Below are 20,894 nucleotides of genomic sequence, written 5' to 3' on the forward strand. Positions count from 1 at the left end.
TGATGCTTCACATCATGATGGCACAACAGAGATGGAAGAAGTACTCAGATCCTTTAATTAAGTAAAAGTACCAATACATCAATGTAAAAATTCTCCATTACAAGTAAAAGTCCTGCATAAAAAATCTACCTACTACAGTAAAAGTACATAAGTATTATGAGCTTGATGTAGTTAAAGTATTGCAGTAAAAGTACATAAGTATTATGAGCTTGATGTAGTTAAAGTATTGCAGTAAAAGTACATAAGTATTATGAGCTTGATGCAGTTAAAGTATTGCAGTAAAAGTACATAAGTATTATGAGCTTGATGTAGTTAAAGTATTGCAGTAAAAGTAGTGGTTTGGTCCCTCTGACTGATATATTATTATATATGACATCATTAGATTATTAATAGTGAAGCATCAGTGTTAGAGCAGCATGTTACTGTTGTAGCTGCTGGAGGTGGAGCTAGTTTACACTACTTTATATACAGTTAGCTAGTTTAGTCCAGTGGTTCCCAACCTAGGGGTCGGGCCCCTCCAAAGGGTCAGCAGATAAATCTGAGGGGTGGTGAGATGATTAATGGGAGAGGAAAGAAGAAAAAACAAAGTTCTGATACACAAATCTGTTTTCAGTTTTTGGACTTTTTCTCTAATCTTTGATTTTTGCTGAAATATTGGATCATTTGAACATTTATTGAAATGAAAGCATGTGAGAAGTTTAGAGGGAAAAATCACTATTTGGTGGAGCTGTTAACAACTCATAGACATGTGAAATGTGACCCCGACTACACACTGCTTTTTGTAAGACGTCAAAAGACAAAAAGGTTGGAAACCACTGGTTTCATCTTTAACAATGTGTTGTATTTTAAAAGCTTGTTATATTATCCATTGTGTCAAATCTTCATCTGAAAAGTAACTAAAGCTGTCAGATAAATGTAGTGGAGTAGAAAGTACAATATTTCCCTCTGAAATGTAGAAAGTAGCATCACATGGAAATACTCAAGTAAAGTACAAGTACCTCAAAACTGGTAGAGTAAATGTATTTAGTTACTCTCCACCACTGAAGACACAAACACACACTGACATCTCTTTACATGCACACATTGACATGACGGTGTTCGATTAAGATCCCTGTGAAGAAATAAACCTGTAATGTTTGACGACTCTGAAGAAGCACAGTGACATCTGCAGGTCATGTGGTGTAAATACCGTATGTGTGATTTTATGGAAACATCTGATCTCAGGTCAGTGTGTGTCGTATAAAAAGTGACGCCTCATTCAGAGTTTCTCTTCACAGTTTAATTTACTCATGCAGCTCTCATCACAACAGGAAGAAGGTTTACATTCACTACGGGAACAACACCAACAGATGCACCGTCGCCACGGTAACCCCTCTTCATATACCCACCTCCATTTCGGCACATTTTTTTATATAAAGAGTTCATGTCCTCCGTTTTTTGCTTCAGTGCATCTGTGAGGACAGAAAAACAACAGACTGCTACAGACAAATGCTCTGAGAAACAGCTCAGCCAGCAGAGACACAGCCGCAATGTTGTCTTCATCAATGATGTCATGTTGTCTACATCAATGATGTCATGTTGTCCTTATCAATGATGCCATGTTGTCTTTATCAATGATGTCATGTTGTCTTTAACAATGATGTCACGTTGGAGCTGAATCTGCAAGGTTTATTAAGGACGGCATGATGGCAGATGTTCTCCACCATAACGATTATATGATGGACTCTTAACCACATGTTGCTGTGGCAACAGCTTGGCACGAACATGGCTGCAGTGGGTGTCTTGGTGGCTGAACTGTGTCTGAGTACTACGATCGCTGATGCTAACACTGCCAGGATACAAAAACTGTAAAAAATACAAAATGATCATGGTATCAAATGAAGTCTTTACAAATCAAATACAGTTAAAAATCATCATAGGTCATCAGAGGTCACAGTAGGGGGGCGTGAGAAGGGTGGAGTCTGATAATATGTTAGATAATCTGGCAGGCGGAGTCAAGTATTAGTTTAGATAATCTGGGAGGCGGAGTTTAATATTATTTATATTACTTTAGATCATCTGGGGGCGAAGTCAGATATTATTTCATATAATCAAGGAAGCGGAGATATAATTTTAGATAATCTGGTGGGCGAGTCAGATATTGCTTTAGATAATCTGGGAATAGGGATGAAGGGATTGCTACCTGGAGGCTACCACTGGATTTATAGCACCATATGAGGTTAGTTGATGTTTTTATGTTCACAGAAATTCTCATGGTTTTACTCTGAAAGTTAAAATCTGTTTTTTTCATTCTGAGACAAAAAGATTGAGCTCATGCTGACAGGACCAGACCTGCAGTCCGACTCAGTCAGTCCAGATTAAATCTGACCAATAGGAACACTCATCAGGATGAACACCACTCACATTACTCTACCACAGACTGATTCTTTAAGGAACAGATAGAGGAGTGACATGGAACTGGAATAATATGCTAGTACATTGTCAAAGTCCTTCAGTAAAATGCACTATATTGTGAAAAAAGACACAAAATGTTACTTAAGTGTTACTGTTTGAATAATGACTACTGTGGAGTTACATGAATTTAATTTACAATGACCAACATGAGCAGGATGAGTTCACTGTAAAAATGGAAGAAGTATTTTGATGGAGCCAGCTGTTTATCTGGGAACAAACAACCAGTCAGTTATATGCTATGTTATGTTAAGTGATGTACTGTATCTACTATTGCCACTACTACTACTACTACTACTACTACTACTACTCCCTCTGTCAGAGGGAGCTGAGAGAGAACGAGAACATGGTGAAGTGAAAACTGATGATATGTTTTAAGATGAGATGAAATCTTTAGTACACATGTGAAGGGGTAGAGTACTTCAAAGAACTGGTTTCAAATACCAGTGTTGTATTATTCAGTACTAGTTGAGTACCGCTGTTGTAGAGTCTAGTACTCGTCACAGGTTGTAGTACATGCTGAAGGGTTGTAGTACCATTGTTGTAACATTTAGTACTATTTGAAGTACAGTTGTTGTAGGGTTTAGTAGTATTTGTAGGGTTGTAATACCATTGTTTCAGGATTCAGTACTAGGTGGAAGGTTGTTCTTGAAGGTTTACTCCTAAGAAGAAGTACAATTGTTTGAAGATTTAGCACTAGTTTTAAGTTTAGAGGCGGTTGTTGGGTATTTGTACAGTTTATACTATATTAATACTGGTTGAAGTACCAATATTCTAGCATTTAGTAATAGTTTTAGGGTTTAGTAGTAGCTGTTGCACCACTGTAACAGGGTTAATTAATTAATTAACGAGTAGTCGTAGAGTGTAGGACCTGTAAGGTTGTAGTATCGTTGTAACATTCATTACTAGTTGGAATACAAAAAAGTACAAAAAAGGATTTTGAACCAGTTAGAAGGTTTATTACTGTTAATTGTGTGTAGGTCCTACTAGTATTTGTAAAGTGATAGTACCACGTTTGCATAATTTTGTACTAATTAAAGTATCGTTGTAGATTTTAGTATTAGTTGGAGGGTTGTTTTAGGGTTTAATACTTGTAGAAGTAAATTGTTGGAGGATATATCACAAGTTGTAGGTTTGGAAGAAGTTGGGTGTTTGCAGGACTGAGTACTAGTGAAGTAGTTGTACGTTTTTAAACTAGTTATAGTACCACCATTTGCTGTTGAGTGGTATTACCATTGTTGAAATGTTTTTGTTCTAGTTGCAAGATGGTAGTGCCATTGTTGTAGGATTTAGTACTAGCTGAAGTACTGTCACATTAAGATCAAGTACTAACTGTAAGGTTGTTGTAGGGTTCAGTATTTGTTGAAGTACTGGTACTCTGAGTTGTACATGCTCAGAGTAACAGTTTAATTCTTGCTGTTGTTTTAAGATAAGGATGTAATGTTGGATCGTCCACCAGGCGGCGCCACAATCCTCTGAGCAGAGCGTCGCGGTATGTGGTCGTCAATCTGAGCTCCTGCAGAGAAGAAGAAGAAAAAATGATCAGTGTATTGATCAGATTATTGGAATACTGCAGATGAATGTGTGTCCTTCATGTCTGCACACTACCTGCCAGGGTGAATCCTGATTGGTGGAGGTTTCGGGGGCCGGTTTGGGTTTTGGGACAGGGGGTCCCCCTGGTGGTTGGAGTGGATGGGACCGATTTAGTCATACTGATGACATCATGAACCGGACCATCGTAGTTACCACGGGGGACACCACGAGCCTCGGCCATCTGAGCAGAGCAATAAAAAAAACAAAAACAATCTCAGGTTGCTGACAGGCTGATAAATTAGTTAACTGATTGGCCTCCAGTACACTATTATTAACCTGTCAGTTACCTCAATGGTTATTGATCCCCTGGTAGACAACCAGCTTGTCAACCATGTTGACTGGGTGGTCATGTGTTAAACCAGAAGGTTATTTGTTTAACATACAGTACTGTGCAAAAGTTTTAGGCACCTGGATGTTTAAATTCTTCTCCAAAGTGCAACAGCATCAGGGAGGCGTCTGATCATCTGTAGCATGACAATGAGCCCAAACATCCAGCCAGAGTCATAAAGAACTATCTTCAGCAACAAGAAGAACAAGGAGTCCTGCAACAGATGGTCTCTGATCTCAACATCATGGAGTCAGTCTGGGATTAACATGAAGAGACAGAAGCAGCTGAGACGCCGAAATCCACAGAAGAACTGTGGCAACTTCTCCAAGATGCAGGAACAACCGACCTGCCAAGTCCTTGAAACACTGTGTGCAGGTGAACCGAGGAGAATTGCTGCTGTTTTAAAGGCAAAGCTGCTCACAGCAAATATTGATTTACTTTAGGTTTCTGCTGTTTACTCAACTTTGGATCAAGTTAACTGATCAATAAAAACTATTCATGGCATTATTTTTAAAAGCTTTCTCACTTTACTTTTTTGCACAGTATTGTATGTTTGGTGGATTACCTGGTTGACAGGTTGTTGGTACGTTACCTGGTTAACAGGTGGTTGGTAGGTTACCTGGCTGACAAGTTGTTGATAGGTTACCTGGTTAACAGGTGGGTGGTAGGTTACCTTGCTGCGAGCTCTGATCCTCCTGTAGACAGCGTCGGGGAAAGCCTTCCGGGGGACGAAGCGTCCTGAACCTTCCGTCACGTTGAGTTTTCCGTCCTCCAGAACGACTCGACCGCCACTGATCACCACCGATGCCACGCCACGAAATTCTAAACCCTCGAGGATGTTCAGCTCCACTGTCTGCACAGAGACAGGACAGGAGGAGGTGATCAATGATCATCAGTGATGGTGATGATTGATGATGAATGCTGATTATTGATGATGATGATTGATGCAGCCCGCGCCCTCGTTACCAGGTTGTGAGTTTCTCCAGAAACAGTTCGAGTCTCTTTTGGGTTCCAGACGACGATATCAGCATCAGAACCAACAGCAATCCGTCCTGAACACACAAGCACAGTTCTACTGAGTTCTACTGACTTCTACTTTTTCTAGTTTTAAACAAAATATCACTGCGGCAGGTTCTTTGCATGACTATGACAGAATTCTCAACTTCATATTCATTCATTCGATTAAAGCATTTTTACATAAAGTTACACTTTAGTTACGGTTTCATCTGATCAAAAAAGGATCAAAGTCCACATGTCATCTTCTTGTGTGTTATTACATGACGGTCAGTAACTTTGTCTTTATCTCCACAGTGTAACTCTGATGACTGATGTGATACCTTTGCGAGGGTAAATGTTGAAGAGTTTTGCAGCATTGGTGCTTGTTACTGCAACAAACTCATTTTCATCCATCTTCCCTGTAGACTGCAAAGAAAATTAAAGATAGATGTAAGGTGACATAAGCCAAGTCTCACATGTAAAATTCATCCTGTTCTCTAATACTTGTTTAGACAGCATATATCCTTAGAGCCCCAACTCAGATAAAGAAAAAGCTTTTAGGAGGATCAACAGAAGAGGGATTCCTGTTCAGGATGATGGAAGATGTTTTGTGATGCATGTCCTGCCATTTTTTGGTTTTCAATACAAAGTTGACATGCAGAAACTAAGTATATTCTAAATATTTTAGGGGCTTTTTCTCTCCTTAAACAGATTCTGATACCTCTTAAAGGTCAAAGGTCAGATTATCTCACCACAGCTCTGTCCCAGACCACCGACATCCTCTCCTCGATCCCGTTAGTTCCCTCTGGGATCAGAGTGAAGTCATCTTTACCGACGGCTTTCTGAGCCGTGGAGAAGCTGGCCTGGGCGCTGGACGTCACCTGGAGGTCTCCACTGGAAGAAAAACACACAACACACCTGTCAGGGTCACCTGGTACAAATAGAATCATACTCACCATGGTAACAGAGGTGGAGTCATACTCACCATGCTAACATAGAGGTCAGGTACTGTGGAGTTGAAGGGTCAGGGTTGAGGGGTGGGCTCATGACGAAGGCAGCAGCTGTGGCCCAGTCTTTGGACCAATAGTGAGAGCCATCAGTGGCCAGACTGGCTGTGATTGGCTCCCCATACACCACCATACCTGAAGACATAAACACACAGATGTGTAACCTACAGTACTTGTCTGAGCACATCCACCATTACGTAGTGGAGGAGTCTGAATACCCCAGTGATCCTGGGAGCTGTGTTGCTGGGGGCAACAGCTCCTGATCGGGTCATCTTATCCAGAATTCTGTTGCACAAGTGCTGACCAGAAGGAGAGCACACATTGCGTCTATTTTAAAGTCTTTACACTGGTTACCTGTTAGTTTCCGTACTGATTTTTTTTTTATTAGTTTATAAGGCACTACATGTCCTCTCACCAGACTACCTCTGAGAAATGCGCCTGATTTATGATCCAGGAAGGCCCCTCACATAACTCCAGTTCTTCTCTTTTAGCTCTTCCACAAAGCAGAACAAAAACCTTCAATGATGCTGCTTCCAGCCGTCACGCTCCGAGCTGCTGGAACAGCTGCAGAGGATCTGAGGAAGCTGAAAGAATAGATATTTTTAAACATAGACTAGAGACCCATCTGTTTAGTCTGGCTTTTATGTAGTACCTCATTTATTTATTATACTTAACACCACTCAGGGGTTTTAGTTTTTAAAAGCAAATTGTTTTATTGCATTATAAAATTGCCCCCCACCCCTCCAATTTCATCAGGTGGGACAATGATATAGTTTGATGCGGTATGTTGGTTTTCCTCCTGTCCTACTCAATTTTTTGAGTCACCAGCCGCCACTGGTGTGGGGGTTGAATGCAGCTCACAGCAGAAAGGCCTATATACATACAGTACATTATCTACAAACTTTGAATGAAGTTTGTTGTTATTATCATTTATTCTACAATAATTATAGGTCTTATATTTATAATTCAGTAGTGAGGATGACGTATTAGGGGAAGGGAAAAAATGGAGTAAGCGTGACAGTTTAGTGATAAAGTGCTGTAGAAAAATACCATCAAAACTAAAATTTGCAGCTCTGTACAGCAGTTTTTCCTTTATTCTCACACTCACGCTCATGCTCTCCATTCAAATATATGAGTATTTTTCTGTGTCCAGCTGCAGTTACTTATTGTCTCTACACACCTGACAGTACACATGTCAATCACACTTTGACCAGGCCATGTGGGTTAAAAGTCTTTACTTTTCTAAAAATAGACTTGATGAAAATTAGGAAATTAATTTGTTTTACACACAAACACATCAAGACTTTTCAATGTACTAATTGAAATTCAAGTGAGTGGGCCCAAAACTTGCATGATTTTGATGACACAGGTGTGAGCGAGACAGACATTTGATGTTTTGCCATGACAGAGGAAGTTGCTATAACTTTATTGTAAATACTCCAGTCAGTCTTTTATTTTGTTATTTTTATTGCTTGTATTATCTTTTATTATTAATGTTTTATTATCTTACCTACTCATGTCTTATTGATGTCTTCAATTAACGCTTTTAAAGTACGTTTTTCTTCTTTTTTTTTTTTTTGGCTTTTTACTTATTGGTGTGCTTAACTTGCTCTGTGCACAGTGAACAGACTGAGCAACGTGTTGCTTGTTTCAAAAACCGCTCGCCCTGGCTCTATTTTTGTAAAGTTTCACACACCTAACCCTATTTTCATTGGTCAAATTCGACATTGACGTCCTTGACATTTCCGTTTCCCCTCCAGTCGGCGGTCAACATGGATGAAGAGAGACAAAGAGAGCTGTTAACCGATAGATAAACAGCTCTGGATCAGAGCAGAATCCGGTGTTATTCCTCCAGAAGCTCCGGCTCGGCCCCCGGCTCTCCCCTCCAGAGTTCTGCTCTGTCCCTCCGCTCCATCCAGTCCGCCACACACACACTCAGCACTGCAACATCACTCGTAGTATATCTGGATGTTTTTTTGCGCTCCATCTGCTAGAGGTCGCTCATTCACTGAATGTTATGAAGAGGTGTGAGAGTGAGTCCAAAACCTTTATGAAATGGCAACTTTGTGACAGAACTACCTCACACATATTAGGGGGACCCTAAAAATGACAGTCCAAGATGCAAAACCTAGTTCTGGAGAGCTGAAGCATCACCTCTCTGGTGGGATAGAAGGTGGAGTTGGTGCGGTAGGTGGAGCAGTAACAACTGGTCACAGCTGCATCCTCTCTTCTGTTCCGAGGTTGTGGTTTAAAGCACCAGGTAAGTGTGGGGATACTCAAAGGGCCTCTATGTTGACATTGTACCCAGAGAATCAGAGGGTCACTTCTGTGTGGGAGTATCCAACCTTCTTAGACTCTCTGAGTGGAGTCGTGGAGAGATTTTTATTTCCAAATCTACATTCTCACAGACTGAATCATAAAAACAACACAGTCTAAACTGAAATCTCTTCTAATCTGGATTAAGGGGATGATGTCACCTTTCTTCCTGGCTTTGGCGATGACATCAGCAGCAGATTTGCTCATCACCTTGGTAATGTAGATCGGGCAGTTGGCCTGTTTGGCGATGGTGATGGCTCGATACACCGCCTCTGTCTCTACCTGAGATACAACATGACAACACACGTACATCATCAGAAGTACACATCTACTGGCTGCCACTAATGCCACCTGGTGGACGTTTATATGTATATACTCTAAGTTTTTGTGTCACAAGGTGTTTCTTAGCTGTATTTACCTCTTCAGGGTGAGACAGAACGTGTCCTTCAGGTCCTGTGATGCCGTGACTGAGAAGCTTCTTTTGTTCCTGAAACACAATCCGGTTTAAACCAGTTCAAATGCAGTGTAAAAATTCCAATTAAAAATAATCTTCAGCTTATTAATTAAACATTGTTTTTATGTGTTTTGAAAGAGATTTTCCTGCATAAATAAAATGTCTGTGTAATTGGTCAGGCTGTATAACCTCATCAATGATGTCACCGTTCTCAGCGTGGACCTGGGCGATGGCTCCGAGGTCCCGGAGGACCCCGAACGCCTCGTAGAGCTGAAACCATGAAAACATCTCAGCAACAACAATAACAACAACAACAGAAATAATGATAATATAATAATAACAGTGGTTCCACCTGAGAGTCGGAGCTCTGGTATCTGTCTTTGTAGGCCATGAAAAACAGGAAGGAGTTCACACCTGAAACACAAATACTGTAATTAATACACAGCAGTGCTACAGTTAAAGTTCACCTGTACAGCAGCTTTCAAACACTGATGCATTTAAAGTACTTTGTGATTGTGTTGATGTATCTTTGACAAACACGTGTCGACCTTGATGTGTCTTCACGTTGACGTGTATTTGTCTTTGCGATGTCATGTATGGACTAGAGGTTGAATCTTTCTGAATCTCACGATTCCACTCAAAATGGATTCTTTATTCATTGTGCAGTGATGCTAATTTCAGGATCTACCTCAGTCCGCTGTGCGCTAAGAAAGGCAGCGTGGCAAATGATGGCATGAAAGCATAGTAAAGTGTGTAGAAGATTATGTAGTTTTTATATTTGAAAAAGTGATATCAACTGATTGCAAACACACAAAGGCAGACTTGAGACAAAAGGTAACATTTATTCACAAACTTTTTAGTATTTTTCAATTCTCAGTGATTTCAAGAATAACAAGGTCTGTCACACAAAAAATAAAAATGCTGTCACATAAATAAAATTGGCAGGCCTAGGCTAGCTGCATTTTTAGTTCTCAGAAACTTGCCGATTTCAAAAATAACACTGTAAAACTGGTATTTCGTGTGATTTTTCAACAAATTGAACAATAATGCTTGACACAGTTTTGACTTGGTGTGTAGAATTACTGCAATATCCAGGTTCTTTGTAGAAAAAAAAGCTGATCTATATGTTCTGGAGTAAGATTGCTCCACTGTGCTGGCACTATATCCCCCAGCAGTGGAGAATCCTCTCTCTGCGCTCTCACTAGGTAGCACAGGTAGCATTTAGCTAATTTGGCCAGTAGAGGGAAAGCTGTCTCATGGGACATCCGCCATTGACGGGGGTCTTGTGAGAGATAGTGGAGCTTCCTCCAGATATCTTCAGCTCCTCCTCAGCTCTGGTGTTGGCAGATTTAGGGACACCTCTGAGCTCAGTAAATGTCCTGCCCAGCAGATTAGCCAGTGCAGATGTTCTTCTTTTAGAGGCAGGACCTTCTTCTTGGCCTGATTCTGGCTCCTCAGGATTGTCCTCAGCCTTAACTGGCCTCACCTCTTTCTGCAGAAAGAGTCAACAGTCATATTAATTATGTTTTATTTTATAAGCAAGGTGCCCTTACCCTAAGATAAAATAGAACATTTTGACATTTTGTAACATTATGATATGTGTTATACTGTATCTGTGTTATTAGTTAAACATACAAATGGACAGTATACTGTTATAAAACATCTATTATTAAAGAGTAGGCTAATTACCTCAAGTGCTGCAGCCTCTGCAATCACTTTAGCATAGATGTCCAGCTGTTCTTCTTTAGGAAGGAAAGGCAGTGTGTTAAACCTGGGATCGAGTGTAGAGGCTGTGTGAAGAATGCTCTTCTGCACTCTTGTGTATCTCTTTGCTGAATCTTTGTGGATCACCGCTTTGATTTCCCAGACAATTGGTGTGTCAACACCAGCAAAGCCTGCTTCTGTGTCGTGAAGCAGCTGAACATGCAATGGAGCGATCATTGACAGTTTAGAGTCCTGTGACATGATGTTGGTTGTGTATTTCATTGGCTTGAGTGCTTTAGCTATTTCTTCAGCATTGGAGACATTCATTTCGCTGTTTGCAGATGTTGCTTGAACCTCCATATTTTCTCACCTGGAGAGCAGCACAAATGGCAGACTGCTGCTCTAGAAATCTTTCAACCATTTCGAAAGCACTATTCCATCTTGTAGCGACAACGATTTTCAGCTTGTGTGGCAACAACTGCAGAAGCTTCTGTTTCACCTGCAGGGCATGACTTAACAATGGTGCAGCAGTGGAGGGATCAAGTGATTCGCCCAATCCTTCCAAGCAGCCGTGACACCGAATTTAGCTTCAGAGCTTGCTGAGCGGCAAGAATGATTATATCTGCAAAACACGTATGTTAAGTTTTCCAGCTGCACAGCAGCAAACATGTTCGCAGCATTACCTCTAACAATCACCAAATCTGCAACTGTTAGCTTCCATTCATCTGCGACGGAGTGAAACATTGCATTCATGGCTGTGTGGCTTTCATGCGTCACCTTAGTTTGTAAAACATGAGACTCGAGCTGCCACTCGGTGAACGTGACGAATGACTGGGTTGTCCATGCATCACAGGTAAGAGCTATTCTGGTGGCTTCAGTCAAGGCTTCCCTGACTTTTACCTTTGTCTCTTGGTAAAGCTGAGGTACCACTTTCTCAGTAAAAAAATGACGTTATGGTATGTCATACTTTGGCTCAGTTGTCTGGATCATGTATATGAACCTTTCTTTGTCGACTACTAGGGGTGCAGGTCTTTTGAAGTGAAACAGGTGATGGATCTAGTTTATTTTTCTGCCTGTTCACTCAAGGCTGGGAGTTTGGTCCAGTGGTGCAGTGTGCCTTGGTTGGCTGTTGGCCCTTGTTCCACTTCTTTCAATTCTGGGTGATGGTGTATGATGTGAGCCCGGGTATTTGGTGTGTTCCCGAAGTACTTGACTTTGGTTTTGCAAACCTTGCACACCAAACTCCTTCTTCCCCGGCATATTGTAAAATCCAAAATCCAGACGCTTGCCTTCAGTGAAGATGAAACCGGCTGAATTTCTTGCTGCTTTATTTTCAATAGGCCACCGACTCAGAGACCTAACATTAGCAGCAACTGACTCACAAGTAGCCACACTGCTAAAATTGCTACTGAGAAAATTTAAACTATACTTAAGATGGAAAAACGCTTTTAAAAATCGATTTTTGGAAATTGTGAATCGATTTAGAATCAAAGATAAGAATCGCAATTCTTATGTGAATCAATTTTTCCCCCACAACTAGTGTCTTTGTGTTGACGTGTCTGTGTTGACGTGTCTTTGTGTTGACGTGTCTTTGTGTTGACGTGTCTGTGTTGACGTGTCTTTGTGTTGACGTGTCTTTGTGTTGACGTGTCTGTGTTGACGTGTCTTTGTGTTGACGTGTCTTTGTGTTGACGTGTCTGTGTTGACGTGTCTTTGTGTTGACGTGTCTTTGTGTTGACGTGTCTTTGTGTTGACGTGTCTGTGTTGACGTGTCTTTGTGTTGACGTGTCTTTGTGTTGACGTGTCTGTGTTGACGTGTCTTTGTGTTGACGTGTCTTTGTGTTGACGTGTCTTTGTGTTGACGTGTCTGTGTTGACGTGTCTTTGTGTTGACATGTCTTTGTGTTGACGTGTCTTTGTGTTGACGTGTCTTTGTGTTGACGTGTCTGTGTTGACGTGTCTTTGTGTTGACATGTCTTTGTGTTGACGTGTCTTTGTGTTGACATGTCTTTGTGTTGACGTGTCTTTGTGTTGACGTGTCTTTGTGTTGACGTGTCTTTGTGTTGACGTGTCTTTGTGTTAATGTGTCTTTGTGTTGACGTGTCTTTGTTGATGTGTCTGTGTTGATGTGTCTGTGTTGATGTGTTTGTGTGTTGACGTGTCTTTGTGTTGACGTGTCTTTGTGTTGACGTGTCTGTGTTGATGTGTTTGTGTGTTGACGTGTCTTTGTGTTGACGTGTCTGTGTTGACGTGTCTGTGTTGACGTCTCTTTGTTGACGTGTCTTTGTGTTGACGTGTCTTTGTGTTGACGTGTCTGTGTTGACGTGTCTTTGTGTTGACGTGTCTTTGTGTTGACATGTCTGTGTTGACGTGTCTTTGTGTTGACGTGTCTTTGTGTTGATGTGTCTGTGTTGACGTGTCTTTGTGTTGACGTGTCTTTGTGTTGACATGTCTGTGTTGACGTGTCTTTGTGTTGACGTGTCTTTGTGTTGACGTGTCTGTGTTGACGTGTCTTTGTGTTGACGTGTCTGTGTTGACGTGTCTTTGTGTTGACATGTCTTTGTGTTGACGTGTCTGTGTTGACGTGTCTTTGTGTTGACGTGTCTTTGTGTTGACGTGTCTGTGTTGACGTGTCTGTGTTGACGTGTCTTTGTGTTGACATGTCTTTGTGTTGACATGTCTGTGTTGACGTGTCTTTGTGTTGACATGTCTTTGTGTTGACGTGTCTGTGTTGACGTGTCTTTGTGTTGACGTGTCTGTGTTGACGTGTCTCTGTGTTGACGTGTCTGTGTTGACGTGTATTGACGTGTTGTGTCCAGGTGTCCAGGTGTAAACCACCTCTGTCTTTGATGAGAGTCTCCAGCTCTTCGTACAGTCCGTCGTGCCAGCGAGTGATGTCCAGGTGTAGAGAGAAATCGCAGCACGCCCTCTGATCCGCCGCGTCCCTCCACTGCTCAAACGCTGACAGTAAACTGATTCCAGGCTCCGCCAACACGTGGTCGACTGTGAACACAAACATCAGTTTCATTATTATCACTGTGCTTCCCTGGTCTGTTCCTGATTGATCGGTATTGACAGTTTATTGGTAATAATCTGACTGATCATGGTGGTTCCTCCGGCCAGAGCGGCTCTGGTTCCCTGGTAGAAGTCGTCGGCGGGGTTCAGGCCTTTCTGCGGAGCATGCAGGTTGGTGTTGGCGTCGATTCCTCCAGGGATGACCAGCTGACCGTACGCATCCACCGTCTTCACGCCAGCGGGGACGATCAGGTTCTCACCGATCTGTCTGTTCAAGACACACAGCAGGAAGGTTGATGATGTCACCTGCAGGTCAGGTGACCGCTGACTGAATGATGGATTCTGACATTATTCACCTGCTGCTGTTGATTTCTCTGTCAGCAGTAAATGTTCTCAGCTGGAGGGAATTCATGTTCATTCTGTGAAACCGTCTGATTCATAACTTTTACATTCGACCAAAGATGTTTTTGTGGGAAAAAAAAATGCAACTAGATTCGTTTCAGATTGTTGAAGATGTTTCAACTCTCATCCAAAACACTTCAGTTCTTCAGCTTTGTGAATCTGTAATGAACTTGAATTCTGAAATGGCAATAATGTTTATTTATTACTTTATTTTTATGTATTTGTTGGTTTATTTAACAGGGACAGTGCACATTAATAAACACTGTAAATGCTGTAAATGCGCCAGAGTTAGTCCAGAGAATATTTTTCATCTGTATTCCCTGGACAGATGTTACAGAGTCTCCCTAAGAACAGAATCTGTGTTTGAGTTTGTGTTACTAGCTTGTGAGACGCTAGCAGGCGCTGAGACTCTCCATGACAGCGAGGCCACAGCGGGGCGAGACAGAGCTGTGCTCCGATTCCCAGAAAATCAAACGATTTGTTTCCTCTAATGAGATATGAAAATATTATTTAGCAGCAGTTTTTCATAAACTGACAACTGAGACAAAACTGCTTCATCTTTTTTATGGAAAACAGGCGAAACAACAAACTGCATCATTTCATCTGATTGTGTTTGTTTCACTCACATCTTGTTCAATAAACGCCTTAAGTTTCACTTTTAGTAAATTATCACAATCTCAATCACTAACATTGATCAGAAAATATTTTCCTAAAATTGACAAAAATGAAAATAATGTAAATATAAGATAAATATGAAAATAATGAAATATGAATATAAACATGACTACTTGATGGTTCCATCCTCGACGTAGACGTCAGCGTAGAACGACTGGTCGTCATTGACGATCTTTCCTCCTTTGATGATCAGTCGGTCGCCCTGGAAGCAGACAGAGAGCATTCTGGGTAACAGCAGGAAGTCATAATAGCAGCAGATTGTAACTTTCACAGCTTTATTTTCATTTTGTAATGTCAACACACATTTGTGATAATGATCCTTTTATTTTGGGACTTTTCTTGTTAGATACACTGATGATATTTTATGAACATTAATCTGACGCCTGTTCACGGGTGAAACGATCGACGTTAATCCAGATTATAACTCCGCTGCAGATTTGAAATGTTCTTATTTTCATCATCACGTCTTTTCTTCTGTTTTCGTCACCTCTTTAAATCAGTTTCTGCTGATTTAAATTCAGAGTTTAAACCTTTAATCTGGAAGATCAGAGCAGACTGAGGAGAAAAATTCACCACAACAGCTGTTTGACTGTTAATCATCAGCAATTATTGATCCTATATATGATTAATACAATGTTCAAAACTCCTTACACCGGTTTTCGTATTGATTTTAAAATTCTTTTACTTGTTTGTAAAGCTGTTGGTGCTCCTGCATGTGCTGACGGTTTATGAACTGCGTCAGCCGGACTGAAACTTTTGTGAGGCAACTTTTAGCTTTGATGCTCCAAGATGCTGGATGACGGTCTGACGAGGATCCCAGAGGTCTGACGAGGATCCCAGTGGTCTGACGAGGATCCGAGAGCAGCAGAAGTGTCGATGTCTTTAAAACCTTTTTCAGCTTGACTTTGATTCACAATGATTTATAGAAATTATTTCCTTTTTATTATTTTTTCCCTCTTACTGATCTTATTTGTCTGTTTTTATCTAACTTTTATCTCCCCTCATTATTATTATTATTATTAAATCTATTTGATTTTATTACGTTTCCATGTGTTTATTTTCTCTCGTGATTTCCTGTCTGCATCTGTTCTGTCTTATTATCAGCTCGTCAGTCACCTGAAGCACTGACCTGTATGAAAGATGCTGTACTAATAAAGTTTTATTGATTGACTGAACGGATCCTCCAGGAGGAGCAGGAGGGCGTTGCCACGGTGAAGGATGTCTGGGTTTCCTTACAGTCTGGTGCCAGCGTGACCCATCAATAGATGATTGGTTGATTGATTGATGCAGAAGTCATATTTATGATATTTGATCTCGGCTGTAAATCTTTTTTTTTTTTTTTTTTCAGTTTTTCTGTTAGAGGCTGTTAAATCTCTTTATGTTTTTATTAATAAATCATCATTGCATTAAAAAATCTCTGCAGCTTCACTCCAGTTCGCATCTCTGAAACCAAACCGAGCCGAGCCGAACTGAGCCGAACTGAGCCGGTCAGCCTCGGTGATTGACAGGTGGAGCTGCAGCATCCTGCCTCCCGGCCCGGTTATCCCGGCTCGGCCCCGTTCATCCCGGCTCAGCCCCGTTATCCCGGCTCGGCTCTGCTCGGTTGAACCTACCGCGGGTCTCGCGCTGCTCTTCTTGGGCTGGAACGACATGCTGCTGCAGCTGATCGGCTCTGATCGATCTGTGATCGGCTGATTGATCCGCACACACAGACAGCCTGCTATTGTTGCTCCCGTCTGCTCTGACGACACGCCGCCGACAACACGCACACAGCTTCCGGTGTGAGGCTTCAAAATAAAGCGTCTTACGCGAACTTCAGTTTTATTTTGCAGAATTTTTTTTTATTTGTTTCTAATTATCGGTGAAATACTGATCAATCAATACACTTTCAATCAGTTCACATAGATTACTGTGAATCAAAGCATCATGTTTCATCACACAGATTCAGACTGAAACTCCATTAAATTATACTGCACGTGCTGTGGTCTCTTATTTTGAAAGAAGATCCCCGGATGTATTTGGTGTGCTGGGCGCTGATTGGCTGTGAGGGTCCAAGAGCAGAGCGCTGCTGAGGATGATGATGAAGATTTAGTTTATTTATTCATTTATTTCTTGTTTAAACTTCATGTTTCAGAAGAAAAACTGAGATTCATAAAAGTGACATAAAAATACTTCAGAACAAGTTACAGTCCTGGAAAAGCAGTGTGGAGAGTACTTAAGTACAATACTGAGGTACTTGTACTTTACTTGAGTATTTCCATGTGATGCTACTTTCTACATTTCAGAGGGAAATATTGTACTTTCTACTCCACTACATTTATCTGACAGCTTTAGTTACTTTTCAGATGAAGATTTGACACAATGGATAATATAACAAGCTTTTAAAATACAACACATTGTTAAAGATGAAACCAGTGGTTTCCAACCTTTTTGTCTTTTGACGTCTTACAAAAAGCAGTGTGTAGTCGGGGTCACATTTCACATGTCTATGAGTTGTTAACAGCTCCACCAAATAGTGATTTTTCCCTCTAAACTTCTCACATGCTTTCATTTCAATAAATGTTCAAATGATCCAATATTTCAGCAAAAATCAAAGATTAGAGAAAAAGTCCAAAAACTGAAAACAGATTTGTGTATCAGAACTTTGTTTTTTCTTCTTTCCTCTCCCATTAATCATCTCACCACCCCTCAGATTTATCTGCTGACCCTTTGGAGGGGCCCGACCCCTAGGTTGGGAACCACTGGACTAAACTAGCTAACTGTATATAAAGTAGTGTAAACTAGCTCCACCTCCAGCAGCTACAACAGTAACATGCTGCTCTAACACTGATGCTTCACTATTAATAATCTAATGATGTCATATATAATAATATATCAGTCAGAGGGACCAAACCACTACTTTTACTGCAATACTTTAACTACATCAAGCTCATAATACTTATGTACTTTTACTGAAATACTTTAACTACATCAAGCTCATAATACTTATGTACTTTTACTGCAATACTTTAACTACATCAAGCTCATAATACTTATGTACTTGTACTGTTGTAGGATTTTTCATGCAGGAGTTTTACTTGTGATGGAGTATTTTTACGTTGCCATATTGGTACTTTGACTGCAGTAAAGGATGTGAGTACTTCTTCAACCACTGTGGAAAAGTAAAAGAACACAAGTGTCATCAGCTACTATAGTCATAGTATTACATGTATGGGATGTATATTATTGGACTATTATTACTGATGTATGTTGGGTTGTTTCTGAACCTGCAGCTGTCAGATAAATGCAGCAGAAAAGTACAAATATTTAGTAATATTATATGGAGTAAAAGTAGAAACAGACACTTTATTACTTTGAGTAAAAGAAAAGTAGAGAATCGCTTCTTTAAATCACATCTTCAAACTCTTGTTTAAAGATTTTAAGCAATTTGTGAGACTCTGCTGTATAAACCAATTTATATTATTATTTCATTATTTGTATAAATGTATTAGATGTTTCTGTAAATTAAAAAGATTTTAAACAGAGGAGGATGATGATGATGATGGCGATGCTTCCTCTGAAGTCTTTGTTCTGCAACGTGCTCACATGAAGAAGACGATGAGAAAGCAGGTCACATGTAAACATGACGAGGCGTCACGTCTCTGATTTAAACAAACGTGACGTTTTAAGAAATCAGCTGTTTCACAACGTGAACTCGATCCGTCTGAAAGAAAGTTTATTGTCTCATTTTCACACCACACCCGGCTCAACCAATCACAGGAGAGTATTCCACCTGATTCCAGGTCAGATTCTCTTGTTTCAGTGATGTAAGAGAAAAAGAAAAGAACAGGATTTTACAAATAATATCCTAACAACAATCTTCATGTTTTCTCAACAGTTTTAGTTTTTAGAAAACTGTCACGACCTCAAAGGTTCAAGCATTTTTAAACATTAATGGAAGAATAATCCTGATTGATGAAATATCTATCTTTATAAGTTTATGAGTCTCAATTCAGATCTCATGTAACAGCAGTAAATCTGAAGATATTATTTCATTAATTAGTAAAATATCAGTGAATCCATCAGCCTGCCGGGAGGAGAAACTGAAACTTTGTTTCTGACACAAACACATTTCAAAGTCATTAAATAAGTCTTTTGTACCTCCCTCTTGCCGTAGTTTTCCCGGGTGTGTCCGGAGGGAAACACCACCGTCTGACCTCCTCCTCCTCCTCCTCCTCCTCCTCCTCCTCCTCTTGCTGCGTCTCCTCCAACATGGTCATCAGTCCGAGTGCGATTGGCTCGTCGTCGCTGCGTCTGCGGGCTGAACGACTCGAAGTTCAGGGTTTTGTTCTCGAAAGCTCCTTCGACGTTGCAGAACATCCCTCCATACTTCATCCGAGGCCGCGGGGAGTCGGAGCCCAGCCTGGACAGCAGGGAGGCGCAGTCATCCTCCTGCGGACACTTCTTCTCAGACATCCTGCAGACACCAACAAGAGAGGTCCTGCAGAGACAATGACAGAAGACGAAGAAGAGGAGGAGGAGGAGGAGGAGGAGGAGGAGGATGGGTTGGCTGAAGAGCTCAGGCGATAAATGAGGAGGAGGAGGAGGAAGGGAAAAAGGAGGCCAGGGAGGAGGGGAAGATCTGTGAGCTCAGAGTCAGCTGAGGAGAGTAAATGATCTGTTGGGAGGAAAAAGAAGTGGAGATGTTGTGAGTTTAACCAATCAGATTCTCCGGAGAGGTTGTTGGTTTGAATCCTCTTTTAGACCAAAAAGTCTCGCTACTTTAGATGAAGGTAGACGGTTCCCAAACAGTGGGTTTGGACCCTCGCAGGGCTCACAGCATGAATCAGACGAGTCACTAAATCTCTTTCTTGTGAATGAATCGTTTCTCTAAAAACCAGAAACAAAGTAGAGGGAAAATGACTTCCTGGTTGAAGTCAAACATCAACTCAAATGTCAAATATGAAACCTGAAACTGAAGCTTTATATTCAGCAGACTGAGAACAAACATCTGCTCAGTGTTTCCAGGCTTCACTCATTCATCACAAACAAGTGTTTTCAGTGTGATACATTATAGGACATAACGTATATAACAATGCACACGATGCCAATGAATGCAGACTGAAGGCGTATGGAGGTTCTGCTGTTCCTGCGGATGTTCTCGCACCACTAAGTTGTTGTTGTGTTTCCTCCTTTTTCCTCCTTTCAGGTGTTCCTGTAAAAACAACTACATAGAGTTCAACCATCTCATGGGGGAGGAGACAAAAACTGTCACCAAGAGAGACAGTTTGCCTCTGTGAGAGTCAAAACATATGCCTGCTGATTTTCTATATTTTTCTTCTTGTTTGGATCCAAATCAACAATGAACTGATGTGACTAACAAATATTATGGTATAAATTTATTAAAATGTATTTATCCTTTATTTAACCAGGAAGGTCTCATTGAAATACAGGATCTCTTCTTCTAGGGAGTCCTGGTCAAGATGGCAGCATAAAGGAGTTTCACATTTTAAAAAAAACAATTTCACATGACAGAACAACAATACATAAAAGCTACACAAAGGAAAGAGTGAAAGAAGAGAAACATAGTGGCCATACCCTCGATATCTATAACACAGTCTAACTCAAGTCATGGTTATATAAAACAGCAACATGTTTCCTTCAGGGCAGTAAAAGACCATTAAAGGTATTCAAAGATGGAAGTGCTTCTACGGTAATAGTATTCTGCAGTTTATTTCATGCCTAAGGTGCATAAAAGGAGAAAGCAGTTTTACCGAGCTCTGACTGCACCCTGGGGACATTTAAAAGAATCTGATTAGTAGGTTTAGTGCTGTAGTTGCTGGTATGATAGGATAAAAGGCTGGAGATATACAGTAAGTAGGTAGTTTACCTAACAATGTCTTGACAATAAATAGCAACATGTGTATTTTTCTCCTCTGGTATAGAGAGAACCATCCTAAAGACATCACAGCGAG

General features: G+C 40.8%; 1 protein-coding gene across 5 annotated transcripts; it reads right to left on the reverse strand.

Annotated features, from left to right (window-relative positions):
* Nucleotides 1-34: 34 nt before the first annotated feature.
* Nucleotides 35-19,759, reverse strand: dpysl4 (dihydropyrimidinase like 4). Of its 5 annotated transcripts, XR_010925026.1 has the most exons (16): nt 19,081-19,759; nt 15,054-15,142; nt 13,947-14,131; nt 13,687-13,851; nt 9,498-9,559; nt 9,335-9,415; nt 9,110-9,178; nt 8,853-8,973; nt 6,354-6,510; nt 6,121-6,262; nt 5,710-5,794; nt 5,339-5,424; nt 5,046-5,225; nt 4,060-4,225; nt 3,785-3,967; nt 35-1,845 (listed from the first exon to the last, which is right to left on the reverse strand). XR_010925026.1 is itself a non-coding variant. In XM_067577315.1 (15 exons), exons 1-15 carry the CDS (start codon nt 19,393-19,395, stop codon nt 3,876-3,878), a joined length of 1,995 nt encoding a protein of 664 aa, XP_067433416.1. In that variant the 5' UTR covers nt 19,396-19,759; the 3' UTR covers nt 35-3,875. The 5 variants fall into 5 exon arrangements, 4 of the variants coding, with proteins under 4 accessions (XP_067433416.1, XP_067433417.1, XP_067433418.1 ...); XM_067577315.1 differs by having other exon boundaries at nt 35-3,967; XM_067577316.1 differs by lacking the exon at nt 19,081-19,759 and adding an exon at nt 16,554-16,722 and having other exon boundaries at nt 35-3,967.
* Between the last annotated feature and the right edge of the window lie 1,135 nt (nt 19,760-20,894).

Source organism: Thunnus thynnus, chromosome 20 (assembly GCF_963924715.1).
Source record: "Thunnus thynnus chromosome 20, fThuThy2.1, whole genome shotgun sequence".
NCBI lineage: Eukaryota > Metazoa > Chordata > Actinopteri > Scombriformes > Scombridae > Thunnus > Thunnus thynnus.

Coding starts and splice junctions, on each gene's coding strand:
- dpysl4 (XM_067577315.1), bottom strand. CDS start 19,395: ATGTCTGAGAAGAAGTGTCCGCAGGAGGATGACTGCGCCTCCCTGCTG. Junction 14,132..15,053: donor GTCGAGGATGGAACCATCAA/GTAGTCATGTTT, acceptor TGTCTTGAACAG/ACAGATCGGTGAGAACCTGA. Junction 4,226..5,045: donor GGATCAGAGCTCGCAGCAAG/GTAACCTACCAC, acceptor TGCTCTGCTCAG/ATGGCCGAGGCTCGTGGTGT.